Source organism: Camelina sativa, chromosome 8 (genome assembly GCF_000633955.1).
Source record: "Camelina sativa cultivar DH55 chromosome 8, Cs, whole genome shotgun sequence".
Taxonomy (NCBI): Eukaryota; Viridiplantae; Streptophyta; class Magnoliopsida; order Brassicales; family Brassicaceae; genus Camelina; species Camelina sativa.
The window spans coordinates 15,813,356-15,833,799 of record NC_025692.1 but is presented as its reverse complement, the minus strand read 5'-3'; the positions used below and the strand labels follow the sequence as shown (position 1 = coordinate 15,833,799).

The 20,444-nt window shown below is 42.4% G+C and overlaps 2 protein-coding genes across 2 annotated transcripts; one reads left to right on the top strand and one right to left on the bottom strand.

Moving 5' to 3' along the window:
• LOC104709575 lies at positions 1,760-2,671 on the bottom strand. The gene has a single exon (XM_010426163.1). The coding sequence runs from the start codon at positions 2,669-2,671 to the stop codon at positions 1,760-1,762; it is 912 nt and encodes a 303-aa protein (XP_010424465.1).
• Positions 9,229-20,090, top strand: LOC109125943 (RNA-directed DNA polymerase homolog; the record flags this gene model as incomplete). Its single annotated transcript, XM_019228757.1, has 2 exons — positions 9,229-9,555; positions 19,668-20,090. Coding segments are annotated over exons 1-2 (750 nt in total), but the record flags the coding sequence as incomplete, so codon positions are not given.

Here is a 20,444-nt window from a genome sequence, read left to right as displayed (position 1 = left end):
GTAGCTCTTTAACTTGCTGAATGCATCGTGGCAGGCTTCGTTCCATTCGAACTTCCCTTTGGTCTTGAGGAGTTGGTAGAAAGGTAGGCACTTGTCAGTTGACCTGGATATGAAACGATTTAGGGCCGCAATTCGTCCAGTTAGTCGCTGCACTTCCCTAGAATTTTTTCGTGATGGTAGGTCGAGTATTGCCTTAATTTGCTTGGGGTTTGCTTCAATGCCTCGGCGGGTCACCAAGTAGCCGAGGAATTCTCCCGATTTGACTGTAAAAGTGCACTTGGCTGGGTTTAGCTTCATTTCGTACTTGTTTAAGACGTCAAAACATTGTCGTAAATGGGTGATATGATCGTTTGCCCGCCGTGACTTGACAAGCATGTCGTCTATATAAACTTCCATCATCCTGCCGAGTTGTTCAGCGAACATTTTATTGACCAGTCGTTGGTAAGTTGCCCCCGCGTTTTTTAAGCCGAAAGGCATGACCTCTTGTAGCAGTATGTCCCCCTATCTGTGATGAACGACGTTTTTTCCCGGTCGTCTTTGTGCATTAATATCCGATTATAGTCGGAAAAGGCGTCCATGAAGGTTAGCAGCTCATTTCCCGCGGTTGCTTCGATGAGTTGATCGATTCGTGGCAAGGGGAAACTATCCTTTGCACAAGCTTTGTTTAGGTCAGTAAAATCCACGCAGACTCGCTATTTCCCGTTCTTCTTTTTGACGACTACTGGATTGGCCAACCATGGATCCAGCGCTAAGGAGTTTGTCCACTTCGTCGTTTACGGCTTGCGATCTTTCGGGTCCTAACTTGTATCGTTTTTTCTTGACTGGTTTGTGTGTTGGATCGGCATTGAGTTCGTGAGTTGTGACGGTTGGGTCGATTCCTTTCATGTCAGTTACAGTCCATGCGAATGTCGATATATTTGTTTTGAGAAAAAGGATTAGCTCGCTTCGCATGAACGGGGTTATCTTTGTTCTGATGTTCACACACCGACACCGATGTTCACACTTGTCAGTGTCGTCCAAACATATTTCTTCTGTTGCAGCGACGCTCTGCTGAATTGGGGTCGGCTTTCCTTCGGTCGGTGACGAGCTGTCGTCGCCGACCCACTGCTTTGATTGCTATAACTTCTTTCCTGTGCGAATCCTGTGTTCGATCAGGAAGCAGGCTCTTGCACTTTGTTGGTTTCCGCGCAGCGTATATATACCTTTCGGGGTTGGGAATTTGACGCGTCGATGGTACTGCTTTCATCTTATGGATCCACGGGGTCCCAAGGATTACATTGTAGATAGTAGGCTTGTCGATGATGGCGAACCTGAAATACGTGACCATGCTTCCCACGAAAATTGGCAGATCGATGGTGCTGACTGACATGATATGATCCCCGTCGAAACCGGTCAAAGAATGGCATTCTGGTTTGACGTCACTCTCTCCGAACTCCATTTGTGCCAGGACGTTCCTGAAGATCACGTTTATCGAACTTCCGGTGTCGATTAAAATTCTTGTGACCTCGCTTTCACCGATCAGTAGTTCGACGACCAGGGGATCGTTGTGCGGCAGATCCAAACCTTCTAGGTCGTTATTGTCAAAGGAAATCGTTGCGTTTTCGGAGCTGATTTTTGAAGGCCACGACTTCCTTGTTTCGGCCTGCTTAGTATAGTCTCTTATTGACCTGACCGAGTCATTGCATCCTGTTAATCCATCCATGATCATGTTTATCCGTCTTATGGTTGGGGGACGCTGGTCGGCTTGTCTGTCTGGTCGTTACCGTTTTTCATGATTGATGGCGCCTGGTGTTTCCATTTTGTCTTCGCTTTGATCGGCGAGGGTTTTGGAATCCTTGACAAATTTTCGAGTGATATTCTCAGCTCGCTTGATGTCGCTGTTACCGGGCCGGGTCGTCTTGCTTCTGTCAGATTCAATGACTATCGTCCCTTTTTTGTATCGTTCCATCAGGATCGTTTGGAGGTAACGACATTCTTCAGTCGCGTGGGTGGCACTTTGGTGATAATCACAATACTGGGTCGCGCTGCTCTCACCTCCTTCCTTCCGGATGTATTTATTTTCGCCGATTGCAAAAGTTCGACGAGTTCGATCTTGATTTCTGGTAAAGTGTTGTCGTGGCTCGACATATTCGACTTTCGGAGCTGTGATTACTGGCTGTTTGGTCGCGACGCTTGTTTCGCCGGAGTGTTTCTTGGCGTTGACGACTTTCTCTTCTTCAAGCTCGATATGTTTCACGGCTCGTCCCAGGGCGTCAGCTATGGTTTCCACATGAGTTAAAGATAGCTTTTCTTTAAATCGAGACTCGTACCAAAGTGCGTTCTTGAGTGCAATGATAGCAGCCGTGTCTGGGATCGAGACGTTGACGACGACCTCTCTAAAGTGTCCAATAAAAGACCGGAGTGATTGATTTCGTTGTTGAGTCAGGGCATATAGGTCGGAATGAGAGTTCTTGTTTTCCATTAGAACAGAGAATTGCTTTAAGAATGCAGTTATCAGGTCCTTGATACTATCGATTGACCCAGGTGGGAGTCTTGAGAACCAGCTTAAAGCGGTTCCTGTCAAATGCTCGGCAAAGACCTGGCAGGCTTCAGCATCGTATTTCGTCAGGCTGAACTGTAAATGGCCGAGGGATACGCCGAAGGTAAGCAAGAATGCTCGCGGATCGACCATGCCGTCAACGGGGTTCGTTGCGTTGCTTCGAGCATGAGATCCACTTCAGGTGCTTTACTTGTTGCTCTATGGAAGACTATTACCATTTCTTGCATCTTCTCTCGAATTTCTTTCAGCTCGGCGTCCTTTGTCCCATTGTCTCGCTCGTCGATGCATGGGGCGGGATTGCGCTCTGGTTAACCTCCTTGTACACTTGTCTCTAGCGTCGTCCTGGCTGGGATGAAACTTGCCAAATTTTGCCTGGTGGAGTGGAGATGTTTGATCTCGTCCTGTGAGTTGATCTGTGCTGCAGTCAGCGCGTCTAACCGAGTGTTAGTTCGCTCTTCTTGTTGGTCGAGATGCATCAGTATCCCGCGAAAGAGCTCGTCTATGCTGGAAACGGGTTGGCTACTGAGCAATGCAAGCTGCACAGGACTCGGCGTTGGCTCTTCGGTCTCCGGGCTGGTTAAGTTTGTCGCAATGACGAACGTCCCTGGGCTCTCTGTCGCTGCAGTCTTTCTTGGGGTGTCCGGAGTTGGGAGTCTGGTTTGTTCCCCTTGATCCGCCGCTGGAGTGGTCGTTCCACCTGACGAACCAGCTTCCTTACTTCCTTCTTTGGTAACAATGGTCATCTCGTCTAGTTGTTGTAGGTCTGTTCTTCAAACTTTCAAAGAATTTCGACTTGGCTCCCCCTACCTGGCACGCCAAATTGTTGATGTCCAAATCAGTTACAATTAGAATGTTTAAGTTCGGTAAAAGGATGGTCGAAGTTTTCTTCTATTAATTGGTGTCGAAGCACAAAAGACGAGTTAGCAAGTAATGAACGAGTTTAGAACGGACGAGTTAAAGTGGACGAGTCTTCGAATCCTTTTCTTTTAACCTTTAACGGGTGAAAAAGCCTCCCCCTTGGCGAACGCCATGCGCCCGCTTTTATAGGGAACTGTGTCGGTTCGTCCATTATAAAAACCAAAATACCTCTTCTCTTCTTGAAGGTTTATTTGGGCCTTCTTATGGGCTGAGCCTTTTGTTAGGTTACAAGTCTACCCCTAACAGAGACTCAAAATTTTGCATCTGCAAATATTCCATCATTAAAATAAATTTATGACAAACGATTTTAAACTAAATAAAATGTAATCAACTATTCATACCTTTGTTTGAATTCGTTAATCTCTTCAATACCGTAAGTCCGTAGTTAAAATGAAAAGCTTTGTAAAATTGTTGGATTCAGAAGAGCGGCATGGTGTAAGATACTGTTAAAAGATAGACATTAAATAAACTGCAGATAATGAAAACAATTAAATGTGAAATAGTTATGATAATTTACAAATTTACCTGGTTCGACAAAGCTCCTTGAAATGGACAAAAAGATAAAAAGTTGCAGAAAGTTAGCGATGAAAGATGAGAAGAATGTTAATTAAATAAAGCTTCAAGTTGTGGGTAGTTGCGGAAATCGGTTACAAACTTACAATGAATCAATAGAGAACGTGGGAACAAGGGTGGTTGTGGTTGTTTTTATATTTTAGTTAAATTAAAGACTGTTCTTGACAAAGAAATAAAAGAAAATATTGGTGCAGGATTTAGCATCCACGACGTACCGATTTAAACCAAAGGTAAACTGAGTTATTCTGCACATCAACTAAACAGAGGAACTCCGTCTTTTGGAACAGCTAAACGGGCTTATAAGCAAGAAACCCAACAAAGTCATTCAACCGCCTCAATGAGCCCGACTACCTAGATCGCCCAGCGGCCGACCTAACAAGGAAAAAGAAATTTTCCTAATCTTGGTTTGATCCATTAGGAAGTAGCTATATTCTGTAATCTAGAGAAACATATAAATAAGGGACATCCCCTTTTTTGTAAAAGATCCAACAATTAATACAAAAAACCTAAATTATTCATTGTTCTTGAGGAAAACCCTATTTTCTTCCTGAAGAAATCATAACCTCTCTTTATTTTCTAGCTTTAATTCAGTTTTGTAGAGATAGATCTTAAGTGAATTTGTTCCCCACTCAAACAAATTCATTGTGTGAATTCTAGATTCAACAATTGACGCCGTCTGTGGAGACCCTTACACAAAAAGTCTACGTTTATTCTCTCTACCACCAAAACTAAAAAAAAAAAACCAGAAGATCAATTTCAACTATCCGAACCGTCACTTGCAAGGAAAATTCTCGGCAGCTCCCGACGAATCGGAAGACGAGTAGCCTATCTACGGATTTCTCCAAACAGTAGCTTTTCGTGGAACCCAATTTCGTTTCAATGCGAGCTCTCTTCTGAGAGATATCGCAGTTTCTCTGCAACATACTCTATCCTTCAAATAAAGATTCGTTTGTTTTCGACCAGCCAGTCTCGAAATTGATTGCCCTGAAAATAAGCTCTCCGTAGAACTCAATTTCGTTTCAATCGGAGTTTTTTTCAGAGAGATATCGCCTTCTCACTGCCACATATTCTATCTGTCGAAATTAATATAGATATGTCGGGTCCCCACCAGTCAACCTTGGGGACGATTTACCAGCCGACTCCGCCGAAATAGGTTATGAATAACCTACCTCTGGATTCACCAGAAAATAAGCTTTCCATAGAATCCGGTTTCATGTCGATCGGACTTGTCTACCGAGAGATATGGCTGTTTCTCTGCAGCATACACAATCTATTAAAACGCAGATCTGTCTTTATCGCACCAGTCAGCTTCGGGATCAATTTTCCGACAAAGTAATATGACCCAGATTACACATAACCTATCTACGGATAGCCCTTAGAGTCAACTTTCCGGAGAAGGCGATCTCAATTCAATCCGAAGTATCTACCGAAAGTTATCACCCTATTCCCAAACTGACACATCCTGTTAGTTCGAAATCTTAGCTCGCCGTCACGACTTGGAGAGCAGTTTGCCACCGATCTAGACGGAACCTAGAGTTGGTATACACATCATTCTGAAGCTCAGAGGTTTATTTTCCCAGGAAAACTGATCTCAGCTCAATAAGCAGTGTATATCGGAAGATATCACCACATTTCCGAACTGACACATCCTGTTCGGAACCCTAGATATCAGCTCGTCGTCTCGACTTTAAGAGAAGGTCGCCACCGATATACATATAAACTTGAAGCTCCGAGACTTAGCTTTCTAACAAGATTGACCACGCCTCAATCGGTGCTCTGAATCTCAACTTATGACCAATTGTCAGATCGTCTCACATTGTGACAATATTCCCAGCGATCCAGATAGACCTTTAGGCGATCTGCATATCAGTGTGAAGTTCCAAGGCTTATCGTTCCAACACGACTGACCTCGCCTGGAGCCGAGCTGTTTCAAGTAATTTATCACCAATCTGCTCAACTGGTCTAATCTGTCAGACCTCTATATCGCAGAACCGGCCTGTAGAAGTAAGCCGACTTTTAACGACGTTTACCATTGATCTGGAAAGCACCAGGCGTCGTATTACATATAAATCTGAAGCCCCGACACTTATGATTCTAACGAGACTAACCTCGCCTCAATCCGAACTGTTTCAAGTAACTTATCACGGATTTTCCTTGGCTGGTCCGATCTGTCAAAGCCCTAAATCGTTGATCCGATCTGTCAAGAAAATCAAACTTTGAAGGCAATTTTGTGGCGTTATAGGAAGAACCAGTCGCCGTACTACATATCAATCTGAAGCCCCGAGGCTTGTCTTCTTAACAAGATCTACTTTGTCTCAATATGAGCTGTCTGCAGAAATTTATCATCGATTTCTCTAAACCTGAGATAATCTGTTAAAATTTTAAATCGCAGATCCGATCTGTCAAGAAACTCAAACTTTGAAGACAACTTTCTGGCGTTCTAGGAAGAACCGGACGGCGATATACATGTAAATTTGAAGCTCCAAGGCTTATCTTCCTAACGAGATCGATCACATATTCATTGGTGCTCAACATCTCAATTTATGACCAGTTATCTTGATCAGATGCAGCCTGACCGCAATTGTCAGATCGCCTTACATCATGACGATATTCCCAGCAATCCATGTAGAATATGTAGTCAATCTGCATATCAGTTTGAAGCCCCGAGTCTCATCTCTCTTATGAGACCGACCTCGCCTGAAGCCGAGCTATTTCAAGAAATTTATCACCAATTTCCCTCAACAGGTGTGATATGTCAAACCTCTAAATGACAGATCTGACTTGTCCGAAGAGCCAACTTTAGAAGCAATTTCCTGCCACTCTAGAAAGCGCCAGACGCCGATCAACATATCAATTTGAAGCTCCAAAGCTTATCTATCTAACAAGACCAATTTCATGTCAATCGGTTATTTCTACCAAAAGCTATCACCAGACGCATTCTGTCTGACACATTCATCGAGATAAGTTTTCTATACATTCATATAAATCACACTAGATATCTTTATGCCATATAGAATCATCAAAACGTAAGAACTTGAAAATCATTATCACTTGATCATAAGCATTTGATTTGAGCTCTATTATTGCATGAATCGTTATTGTGAGGGATCTCTTCAACATGATGGCATATATATTCAGTGTGGAGCAAGCATCCTTACTTAAAAAAAAAATGTCGAGCCATGCCTCGCATAAAAAAAATAAAAATAAAAAAATAATAAATAAATGTCGAGCCATGCCTCGCATAAATAAAAAAATGCCGAGCCATGCCTCGCATAAAAAAAAACTACTACTACGTATACACGAATGTGTATCAAGTTCGTCTTGAGACAACTTTTTCAGCTCGTCTTCGGAAAACTTTTCAGTTCTTCTTTTGGATAGCTTCTTAGTTCGTCCTTCGGGCAACTTGAGTCTCAGTTCGTCCTTTAGAAAACTTTTCAGTTCGTCTTTGGCCAACTTCTTAGTTCGTCTTTGGACAACTTTTTAGTTCGTCCTTCAGACAACTTTTCAGTTCCTCTTTGGACAACTTCTCAGTTCGTCTTTGGACAACTTCTTAGTTCGTCCTTCGGGCAACTTGAGTCTCAGTTCATCTTTTGGACAACTTCTCAGTTCGTCCTTCAGATAACGTCTCAAATCGTCTTCGGACAACTCCTCAGTGTTAGGTCATCCTCTGACGCCTCAGTTTCAGGTCATCCTCACACACCTTACTTTCAGCTCATCTTCAGATACCTTAGATTCAGTTCGTCTTCAGATAACTTCAGTTTCAGCTCATCCTCAGGCAACTTCAGATCCAGTTTGTGTTCAGACAACTTCAGTTTCAGTTCATCCTCAGGCAACTTCAGATTCAGTTTGTGTTCAGACAGCTTCAGTTTCAGTTCGTCCTCAGACAACCTCATATTCAGTTTGTGTTCAGACAGCTCCAGTTTCATTTCGTCTGCAGACAGCTTCGACTTCAGTTCAACTTCAAATAGCTTCAGTTTTTGTTCTAACTAAATCTTTATGATTCCTTGTGAATCTTTCGACATCCTGGCCAGATGCTCGACTTGCGTCAAACCGCAAAAGGGAATAAGCCGAGCCCAGTATCTCGTTCCCCTCAAACTTTTAAAAGGGGAATAAGTCGAGCCCAGTATCTCGCTCCCCTCAAACTTTTAATGAGGAATAAGCCGAACCCAGAGTTTTTATTTCGCACCTCAAACTCTCTGACGAGAGATAAGCCGAACCCAGAGAATTCTTTTTTGAATTGTTTCGCAAGTTCCGGTTCGGACGGATATGTAAGCCGTACCCAGAGTTTTAAATTTCGCCGTCCGACTTCGAAATTGGAACAAAGGAGGTAAGCCGAAGTCTCGTACTTCGCCCTCCGCCAAAGCGCATGTACGCTTGGGTTCAATTACCCAATAAGGATTACTTGATGTAAGCCGGGAGACGTCCCGCCTCATGTAAAATTCCGAATAGAGTTAAAACTTTTTTTTTTTCAAACACAACCTGTCCAAATGTGACAACTTTTTCAGTTCGTCTACAGACAACTTCTCAAATCGTTTTCGGAAAACTTTACAGTTCTTTCTTTAGACAACTTCTCAGTTCGTCTTTGGCAAAATTTTCAGTTCGTCTACAGACAACTTCTCAGTTCGTCTTCGGAAAATTTTTCAGTTCTTCCTTCAGACAACTTCTCAGTTCGTCTTCGGAAAACTTCTCAGTTCGTCTTCGGAAAACTTCTCAGTTCGTCCTTCAGACAACTTTTCAGTTCGTCTCCGCACTCGAGCTTTAGTTTGGACGGAAACATAAGCCAAACCAAAATTTCATTTACGCACTCCGTCTCCAGACTAGATAAAATGGGGTAAGCCGAGCCTAGTATCTCGCTCCCCGCAAAAGCACACATTGCTTGGGACAATACCACCCACCTACGGAGTCCAGAGTTATCTCCAAATTATTACTAAATGTAGGATTACTTGATGTAAGCCAAGAGACGTCTCGCAGCTTGTAAAGTTCCGAATTTAATAATTATCGGGAATCCAAACTGAAATCATTGCACGAAAGTGTAGTATCTTCAACAATGACATCTTGAGGTCATCCAGTTTCAGTTATCATCCCGATCTGAATCATCATTCAATTAAGAGATCACAACCCTAGTGGCCTGCGAAGATTGAGCATCCTCTTCCGACCTCCAAGATTCCAGTCTGGAATTGCAAGCTAGCTGGTCAGCAATGAAGAGAGCAACCAACTTACAAAAAGTCATTATGATATACGGCACGTCTCAACTTGGATTAGCAACTGCAACGGCGCGTGATGTGAGCACGAGATCGGACACGCGTCAAGGAGCGCTTGAGCCGGACCCGGACACCTCTCAGACACTCATATCACCCGCGGTACAACTCAGACTAAGAGCTCATCCAGGACTTCAAGACACAAGATCAACCACTTCGTCCATGCATTCATCCAAGAAGACCGAGAGATCGACTCAGCCAAGGCAACCATCGGCGAGACTGTCCGTACGGCCTTCGTCCTTATCAAAGGACGAGGGCGCCAAAGACGTTAGGATCATGACTTGTACTCTTTTTTCTTACTTCGGATTTTTCCCATGAGGTTTACCGGAGAGGGTTTTAACGAGGCGACGAGTCCTGACGCACAACACCGCATTTTGAAGCCAATGACGTGGTTCTTTTCTAGATCCTTCCCAACCGATTCCGTAAACGATCGCGACCCGCGCTCACATCAGTTCGCGTGCTCGGAATTCAGTTTTCCTAAAGTTTAGATCGGATCTTTTTCCTATAGTTCGGAAACTCAAATGGATAATTGAATTTACCGAACTGGGGGGGGACTAATTGTTGGTGCAGGATTTAGCACCCACGACATACCGATTTAAACCGAAAGTAAACCGAGTTACTCTGCACATCAATTAAACCGAGGAGCCCCGTCTTTTGGGACATCTAAACGGGCCTATAAGCAAGAAGCCCAACGAAGTCACTCAACCGCCTCAATGAGCCCGACTACCTAGATCGCCCGGCGGCCGACCTAACAAGGAAGAAGAAACTTTCCTAATCTTGGTTTGATCCATTAGGAAAGTAGCTATATTCTGTAATCTAGAGAAACATATAAATAAGGATATCCCCTTTCTTGTAAAGGATCCAGCAATTAATACAAAAAACCTAAATTATTCATTGTTTTTGAGGAAAAACCTATCTTCTTCTTGAAGAAATCATAACCTCTCTTTATTTTCTAGCTTTAATCCAGTTTTATAGAGATAGATCTTAAGTGAATTTGTTCCCCACTCAAACAAATTTATTGTGTGAATTCTAGATTCAATAAAAAAGGAAAAAGTCTGAGTAATTATGTTTATTCAGATATTAAAAAATGACATGTGCTATAAAAAACCTAAATCTTCCTACTCGAACAATTAGTCCTATAGTTTATAACTGTCGAAGAAAAGAAAATATTGGTCTTGTAAATTACGAAGCGCATTGTGAATAATCAGTTTTTTTTTTCATCTCTTTTGCTCTTATGCACACGATCTCAAAATTGTTTTACAATTATTTTTGTAAAATTAAAATATAATATAGAAATTTATGTGGCAGAGTCTCATTGGACAGATGATTTGTGATTTATAGAATAAATGATGATTAGTCTCTTGGAAATAACATAACCCGGGAAGATGAAGCTCAGGCTATGATACGAAGAGCGGTGGCTTGTGGTGAACCCTAGCCTTACCAGTGTTTAACATGTTAACTTTAGGAAAATTAATCACGTATTAAACTGATAAGGTCCCAATCAGAGTTTAGGAGAACAAACACACATAGGTTTTAACAAGTAGTTTTATGACTACTTTTCATATGATTCTTATTAGCTTATATAGGAAAACACCATAAGAAATATATATCTATCTGATTCCTATCAAATCGCCTAACTCCAAAAGGTAAACAGAAATAATAAAAACGTGAGGACATAACAAGGATAAGTATGGAGTAGATTCTCTCTTTTATTCGACAACATCCAAAACCGAGACTCAACCAAGATAGAACGGAATAGGCTTTGTTTCACACTCTTGGGCCTTGATACTCGTGTGTTTGACGTGCCCATCATAATAAGAGCATCCACAGTATTAAGTAATTAAAAGGAGAAAAGAGAGAGAAGAATCTCAAATGAGAATCCATGAGAACTTAATCCTTCTATTATACATGTTAATATTTTATTAGTTTGGTCGTTTTTTTAATAAACTTTAATTTTAAATGACAAATAAATTATATTATACATGTTAAATTAATATATTTGAGAGATTTATCGAGTCTCTACCACTGTAGATGCTCTAAACATTTTTTAGGGTTTTTGATGATGATATACAGTAAAACCTCTATAAATTAATAATGTTAAGACCAAAAAAATTTATTAATTTAAAGAGGTTAATGTACAAATAAAATAATTAATAATTTACAGAGAGATTTTCCTAATTTGGTAAGTTTTTTCAAAAAATCTATTTTAAAATAAGATTTAATCTTTATCACTAATATTTTTATAGAATAAATTACAATGAAAATAATAATTATTATGTTTTAAAAGAAACACTAAAATTTTTTTATATAGTAAAAATATTAGAAATAAACTCTAACAAAAATTAATGTATATACATATATATATATATATTTGATAAATTTCTATAATTATTAATTTATATTATTGATGGGATCATATATTTATAGAGGATTTTTTAAAAAATATTATCTTATTATATTATCAAATTGCTTGCAAATTACACTGGTTCATCTTGAGATGGGAGAAATTTATTAATTTATATAATTTATAGAAAATATTAATTTATCAAGTATTAATTTAGAGGTTTTACTGTATATAGCTATTACGAGCAAGCCCATCACAAAAAGCGACCTAATTGGACCGAACATAGAACTAATTGACATCGAACATGAATTGTGATGAAAGTGGTAGGAATCATGTACATCCAATCTAAATGAGTAAATGCAATTAGCAATAAGTGTAGTGGTGCATGAACCTTATATAATGTACTAGTGTAGATAGAAAAAACTTATATGATAGCAGGATACAATGTTTTTATGCTCTTATGAAATCGCCTAACAATGTCACAATGTAACTCAAAGTGCTATGTTCAATTCCTCCATCGATGCAATTGTATGTTGGACGGGTTCAGAAGCAGTTTAGCCATCGCGCAGATGTACAATCTATATGAAAATTCTATTCAAATTTGATGCATTGTTAGGCAATATCAAATTGGCTTAGACTTAACGATTACAAAGATAAACTCAGAAAATTTATTATATATCTGTATATTATACGATTGACTAATAAGAGAAAGAAAAAGAAGAGACCAAAAAACATTAAAATTGCAACAAGAAAAAGGAGTAGTTCTCACTTCTCAGTTTCTCTTATAAAAGTTTTGTTTTGTTTTCCAAATTTTCAAGTAGCTAATTGAATATCAGTATATCACCAAGTCACATCAAGCTAGCAATCAATAAGGTTCGACCGGAATCACCATACCGGATCGTAAACTCCAGCCACAAGACTCGGATCAATAACCGTCTTAATTAACCCTCACATTCTTAATTGATTATGTGTAAATTAATATCCTAAAATATGTTTTATTTGGTGTTAATTTTTTCATTTTATTTTTGGTTAAAGAAAAGGAAGTTATTTTCTTTAAATAATAAATAAATTAGATGTGAAAAATAATTTGATACATGTCGAAATCCAAATTGAATATTAAAATACTTCTTTGAAATCCAATGTTAATTAAAATTAAAATTAAAATTTATTAAAAAGCTGGTTATCAAACTTAATAAAATAATTATAAACTTTTTTGTCTATATTTCATTTTTTAATTTAATGTTAAATTATATTCAAAGAAAAAATAAACGTTTTACATCTTTTGTATAAACTGTGTTTTAAAACATTTTGTTTGAAAAATCAAAAACTTTATTAGAATCTTGCTTCAAAACACGCCTGAATATGGGTGCTTTCTTTGTCCAACATGGTACTTAACCCGTTGCGGATATTTTTATGAGTCAGCTTCACCAGCATCTCCACTGATGAGTTTGGTTCTCCATGGCGCCTGTTGTTTCTCTCCCTCCAAATAGAATGAATGGTGTTTTAGAAAGTGTAGCCTAGAAGGAAACTTTTTGTCTTATCCAAATCATTCCCAAGCAGCAAAATCATCACCTGCTTCCATTCGTTTGTGTACTTGTCCTTGAGAAGCCCTTTGACCAGCAATTCCCACATTTTCTGTGAGAAATGACAGAGAAATAACAAGTGCTCCCTTGTTTCTAGTAGCTGGTTGCAGAAAACACAGCTTGAAAGTGCGTTTGTTTTCCATTTTATCATTCGGTCCCCTGTTGCAAGTCTATTCTTAACCATCAACCATGTGATAAATGCATACCTTGGAGTTGCTTGAGAAAACCAAATCGCTCTAGCTTCCACCATCTTTGGGTGCACTGCATGGATGTAGATCCATGTGTCTTTGGTGTGGAACTGTTTATGATATGTATTACTCTTGCGTTTCCACAAAGAGACATCCGGCCTATCGTGGGCGCAAGCAAGTTGTTTTCTTTGAAGCTCTTCTTGAACCAAACAGAGAAAGTCATTTCTATATCTTCTCCTTCTAGTCATGTCCATTGCTTCAGCTATGGTACTTCGTAGTGGTAATCCCATTGCTATGCAGCCTCGATCCCCCATTTTCTCATAAAGACGACCCAAAGAACTCCAGTTATCAAACCAGAAGGATGTGGTCTCACCATTGTTTACCTCTGCGCAGTGGAATTGTTTTGCTAGATCTCTATACTTTAGTAACTTCTTCCATATCCGGGAACCAGCTGCGGCATTGTCTTTTTCAGACCAGAAAGAGCCACTAAGGATGATGTACCGGTGGACCCAGTTGACCCATAGCGAGCTCTTTACAGAGAGAATTCTCCAAATCTGTTTTAAGACACTCACGGTATTTTCCTCATGCAGTGAACGGAGCCCCAAACCCCCTTCAGACTTTGGAAGACAGACTTCTGACCATGCAACCTTGGCCTTCTTAGTATTTAAGGAAGGACCCGACCATAAGAATGCAGAGCACAACTGATCTATTTCTCGAATACAAGCTTTAGGGAGCCTAAATGCAGAAATTCAAAAATTTATGACGCCAAAGATAATCGATCTAAGCAGCTGCAGCCGTCCAGCAAATGAGAGAGTTCTAGCAGTCCATGAACTGATATTAGAGCGTATTTTCTCCAGTAGAGGTAAATAGTCCGCCGATGACATCCTCTTTGGGAGGAGTGGGAGACCAAGATATCTAACTGGTACAGAGCGAGACGCAAAATAAAATTTCTGAAGAATCGCCCTCCTCTGCTCAATAGGAACACCAACCATGTACCGTGTCAACTTTTCCAGACTGATGTTGAGCCCTGAATGAACTGCAAAATCAGCAAAAACACCTAGTGCTCCTTGAACAGAAACATAGATGGGTTAGCTGCAAGTGTCTACAGTTCGGATGGAAACCGAAGACCCTATTTGTAGCTGCCTTGTCTAGTTTGCAGGAGAGCACATTCATACATATGACAAACAAGTAAGGGCTGAGAAAGGCTGACTTTCATCCTTCCCAGCTAGAGATCGATCCAAGAGGTAGAGACTTTAACTATCTATGAGCCTTGTCGGCTAGAGAGAAAGGAAAAAGCTTACACTTCAAGTAATCTTCAGGAATTCCATTGCTTTTTGTTGTAGAGCAGATTTCTTCAAAAATGTCAATGTGGTCCATCGGATGTTCAGTAGTAAGGCCATGGAACTGATTTTGTTTCACCAAACTGATAATTTGAGGTTTAATCTCATAGTCATGTCTTAGAGGATGAGTGATTCGAATAGCAGCACGGTCTGGAGGATATTTGTAACATCCGCGAACCAATTATTGGTTTTCTGGGATGGGTGTCGATCGACACCATGGTGGTGTCGGTCGACACCAATATTCTTTGGTTCGACCATTTCGATTTAATTATCGATTTGGATCGGTTTGGTTTAGGGAAAACCATTGAACCAAGATTTTATAGGGAGAAAACGACCTAGGTCGTGTTTTGTTTTGTCTCACGCCGTTTTTGAGAAAACAAAAGAGAGAAAAGTGTTTTGAGGTTCTAGAGAGAGATTGGGAGATTTCCTTGCTGTTTTTGAGAGATCCAAGGCTAGGAAGGAGTTAGAAGCTTGCTAGGAAGGTTGGATTCGTTGTTGTTGGTCCGAATCTTCCTGCAAAGAGGTGAGTGCATGACCATGGCTAATCTAAGCCTTTGATTTCATTGTTCTTGCTTGTTTGTTGTTGTTTTGTGTGTTTTTCTTGCTGGGATTGGTTGCTACAGGTTCCTATAGACGTATTTGCCTTGGGTTATGAGTATTGAGCGATTTGGAGGAGGTTGGGAGCGAGATTCGACTCTCGTCTTTGAGCGGATCGCGATTGCAGAGGGAGTGTCGATCGACACCAGCAAATTGGGCATCGATCAACACTGTGAGGTAGTGTTGGTCGACACCAAGGCCAGTGTCAGTCGACACTTGGCTGGTGTCGGTCGACACCTCCCTTCCAGCGAAACGATGTTTGATTTCCTGGTTTGTATGTCTTGTTTGTTGATTGTTTGGAACATTGATATCACTGTTGTTTGTGTGTATAGCCCAGTAGATGGGAGGATTGCCTCACTAAGTGTTTATCAAATACTCATGCATCTCAATATGTGTTTGTGGTGCAGGTAAAGGCAAAGTGTGATCGTGGAATCAAGGCAATGAAGAGGAGGATGTTCTAGGGACTCGATTGGATGTTGTCTGGCATTGCTAGGTTGCTAGAGTTGGGTCATTATAAACATTGCTAGGTTGCTGATTCCATGTTTTCTGATAATTTGGATATTGGTTTATGGTTATATTTGATTAATGGATATTTTATTATTGGAATATTATTGGTTATTGATATTGCTTATTTCCGCTGTTTGATTGTGGTTGTGGTTAGGTGGCTAGTAGGTTTGGGACCACTAGTTGTAGTATATTATTATTATTATTATTATTATTATTATTATTATTATTATTATTATTATTATTATTATTATTATTATTATTATTATTATTATTATTATTGTTTATTATATATTATTTATTTTAAAAAAAAACGGGTCGGGTCGTTTCAGTTTGGTATCAGAGCCCTTACGGTTCTAGGTTTGGGTTCACTAGGCTTTGTGTTGTAGATGTTTGGGAATTTCATGCTTTGATTGATTATGTGAGTTAGTCAATTGTGTGTGGCATGAAGTCCTAGAACATCCTCTTCGAGCCTACTGTTTGATTCCACAGTGAGTTTATGTTTCTGTGTTGTAGTATAAATTGTTTGCTTAGTCTTCTGTTCATGGTAGTGCAGATGGCTGGAGGTGGTGCTGTTTCTGGTCATGGTCGTGGATGCGGACGTGGTTGCGGTAGGGGCAGAGTCCCAGTGGTTAGTGAGACCGAGGACCAGAGTGTGACAGCCGAGGGTGTTGGCGAGTCGCAGGGTGTCCAGGAGGATTCCATGAGTGTGGCCGGAGGGGGCGGTGTTGATGCTCCAGTGGCCGGTGATGTTAGGGTCCTGGGTGTGGGAGTCCCAGCGGGTGGAGTCCCTGGTGCTGACTTTACGGCTTTGCAAGCACAGTTGTTGGAGCGGTTGCCAGCAGTGGTACCGGCTTAGGCTCAGGTTGTTCCACCAGTGGTGGCGGAGGAGCGGCAGCCAGTGTCTTCGGATGAAGGAGCACATGGACGTTATTTGTCCATGCTCAAGGAGATGAAGGGTCTCGTGACCACACAGTTTTCGGGTCGTACATATTCTACTGCCGCAGATGCGTGGAGGAAGAGTGTGCAACGTAACTTCCATACTCTGAGATGTCCTGAGGAGTTTCGGGTGGACATAGGGGTTCACCATTTTACTGGTGATGCTGAGTTATGGTGTAGATCAGTGGCTGCTAGGAGAGTGCATCAGGAGATGACTTGGGCTGACTTCGTGGGGGAGTTCAACCGCAAGTACTTTCCGAGAGAGGCATTGGACCGGTTGGAGGTGCAGTTCCTTCAGTTGTCTCAAAGGACGCGGTCGGTGCGGGAGCTGGACTTGGAGTTCAGTCGACTTCTATGTTATGGGGGTTGGGCTAAGGAGTCTGAGGAGGCTCAGATCAAGAGGTTTTTGAGGGCCCTACATGATGATTTAAGGGTTCAATGTAGAGGGCGGAGTTATGCTACGCGTGCAGAGCTGGTTGAGACTGCATCAGGGATTGAAGAGGACATCCGGGCACAGTCAGTGGCGGTTAGTCCAGCTGTTCAGCCTAGTAGGGCTCAGCAGCAGGGTGGTTCTAGCAGGGGCGGCAAGAGGAGGTGGGAGGCTACGCAGAGGCCGAGTGGTGCGAGTTGCTTCGGTTGTGGGAGCAAGGATCACAGGATTGCTAGTTGTCCCAAGAGGAGTGCTCCGACGGCAGGGGTTCGTGTATGCTATCATTGCAGGGAGCCGGGGCATATCAGGCCCATGTGTCCCAAGTTGCAGCCAGTGGCAGTGGCAGTGTTGCAGCAGGTGCAGCCTGGAGGGCAGCATGTGGCATGGATTGAGCAGGCGCCACGGGTTTACACTACTGCAGAGACTGGTGGGACCAGTGCCGAGGCGATCACAGGTATAATTTCTAGTGCTATAATTTTGTAAATTCTTAGTAAGTTCAGATTTTATGTTTTCCTGTGATAAAGTTAGGTTCTCAACACATGAGGTTTGTGTAGGGACCTTGTTGGTGGGCGGGTTTAGGTCCCATGTTATGTTTGATTCTGGAGCTTCTCATAGGTTCATTACTCCGGAGTGTGCAGAGAGCGCGGGAATCAGAGGGGATCCCGGGGAGCGTACAGGAGTTGTCAGAGTTGCGGGAGGCAAGTTCCTGAGGGTTATTGGACGAGTCAGAGGAATTGATATTCAGATCGCAGGGGAGTCACGGCCAGCAGATTTTCTTATCAGTCCAGTGGAGTTGTATGATGTGATTCTCGGGATGGATTGGTTGCATCGGCACATGGTGCATTTGGATTGCTATCGGGGTAGAGTGGAGTTTGAGCGACCAGGATGGAAGTTGGTTTTTCAGGGTATTAGACCGACTTCAGGGAGTCTCGTGATCTCGGCCATTCAGGCTGGGAAGATGATCAAGAAGGGTCGTAAGGCTTATTTGGTTACCATATCTATGCCAGAGTCAGTGGGGAAGTCTACGGTTAGCGGTATTCCGGTTGTAGAGGAGTTTGAGGATGTGTTCCAGTTGTTGCAGGGGTTACCACCATCTCGGTCTGATCCTTTTACGATTGAACTAGAACCAGGGATGATGTCGTTATCCAAGGCTCCTTACATAATGGCTCCAGCAGAGATGGCAGAGCTGAAGAAGCAGCTAGAGGATTTGTTGAGTAAGGGATTCATCCGTCCTAGTGTATCACCGTGGGGAGCACCGGTGCTGTTCGTCAAGAAGAAAGATTGGAGTTTCCGGTTGTGTATTGATTACCGGGGGTTGAACCGGGTCACGNTGGGAGGCTACGCAGAGGCCGAGTGGTGCGAGTTGCTTCGGTTGTGGGAGCAAGGATCACAGGATTGCTAGTTGTCCCAAGAGGAGTGCTCCGACGGCAGGGGTTCGTGTATGCTATCATTGCAGGGAGCCGGGGCATATCAGGCCCATGTGTCCCAAGTTGCAGCCAGTGGCAGTGGCAGTGTTGCAGCAGGTGCAGCCTGGAGGGCAGCATGTGGCATGGATTGAGCAGGCGCCACGGGTTTACACTACTGCAGAGACTGGTGGGACCAGTGCCGAGGCGATCACAGGTATAATTTCTAGTGCTATAATTTTGTAAATTCTTAGTAAGTTCAGATTTTATGTTTTCCTGTGATAAAGTTAGGTTCTCAACACATGAGGTTTGTGTAGGGACCTTGTTGGTGGGCGGGTTTAGGTCCCATGTTATGTTTGATTCTGGAGCTTCTCATAGGTTCATTACTCCGGAGTGTGCAGAGAGCGCGGGAATCAGAGGGGATCCCGGGGAGCGTACAGGAGTTGTCAGAGTTGCGGGAGGCAAGTTCCTGAGGGTTATTGGACGAGTCAGAGGAATTGATATTCAGATCGCAGGGGAGTCACGGCCAGCAGATTTTCTTATCAGTCCAGTGGAGTTGTATGATGTGATTCTCGGGATGGATTGGTTGCATCGGCACATGGTGCATTTGGATTGCTATCGGGGTAGAGTGGAGTTTGAGCGTCCAGGAGGGAAGTTGGTTTTTCAGGGTATTAGACCGACTTCAGGGAGTCTCGTGATCTCAGCCATTCAGGCTGGGAAGATGATCGAGAAGGGCCGTGAGGCTTATCTGGTTACTATATCTATGCCAGAGTCAGTGGGGAAGTCTACGGTTAGCGGTATTCCAGTAGTGGAAGAGTTTGAGGATGTGTTTCAGTCTTTGCAGGGATTACCACCATCTCGGTCGGATCCTTTTACCATTGAACTGGAACCGGGGACGACACCGTTATCCAAGGCTCCTTACAGAATGGCTCCAGCAGAGATGGCAGAGCTGAAGAAGCAGCTAGAAGATTTGTTGAGTAAGGGATTCATCCGTCCTAGTGTATCACCGTGGGGAGCGCCGGTGTTGTTTGTGAAGAAGAAGGATGGGAGTTTCAGGTTGTGTATTGATTATCGGGGTTTGAACCGGGTCACTGTGAAGAACAAGTATCCTCTTCCTAGGATCGATGAGTTGTTGGATCAGTTGAGGGGTGCTACTTGGTTCTCCAAGGTAGATCTGGCGTCGGGTTATCATCAGATACCGATAGATGAGGCAGATGTGAGGAAGACTGCTTTCAGGACGAGATATGGGCACTATGAGTTTGTGGTGATGCCCTTCGGATTGACTAACGCGCCAGCAGCGTTTATGAGATTGATGAACAGTGTGTTTCAGGAGTTTCTGGATGTATCTGTCATCATTTTCATCGACGATATCCTGGTCTATTCTAAGAGTCCTGAGGAGCATGCAGTGCATTTGAGGGCAGTTATGGAGAAGCTGCGGGAGCAGAAGTTGTTTGCCAAGTTGAGCAAGTGTAGTTTTTGGCAGCGTGAGATGGGCTTTCTGGGTCACATTGTTTCTGCAGAGGGGGTTTCTGTAGATCCAGAGAAGATTCAGGCTATCAGAGATTGGCCTAGACCGCAGAATGCCACAGAGATCAGGAGTTTCCTTGGATTGGCAGGTTACTACAGGAGATTTGTGCAGGGGTTTGCAAGCAGAGCACGTCCTATGACTAAGTTGACAGGGAAGGATGTTCCTTTTGTCTGGTCAGAAGAGTGTGAGGAAGGCTTTGCAAGCCTGAAGGAGATGTTGACTACTGCGCCAGTGTTGGCTTTGCCTGAGCAGGGAGAACCCTATGTGGTTTATACAGATGCATCTAGAGTTGGGTTGGGT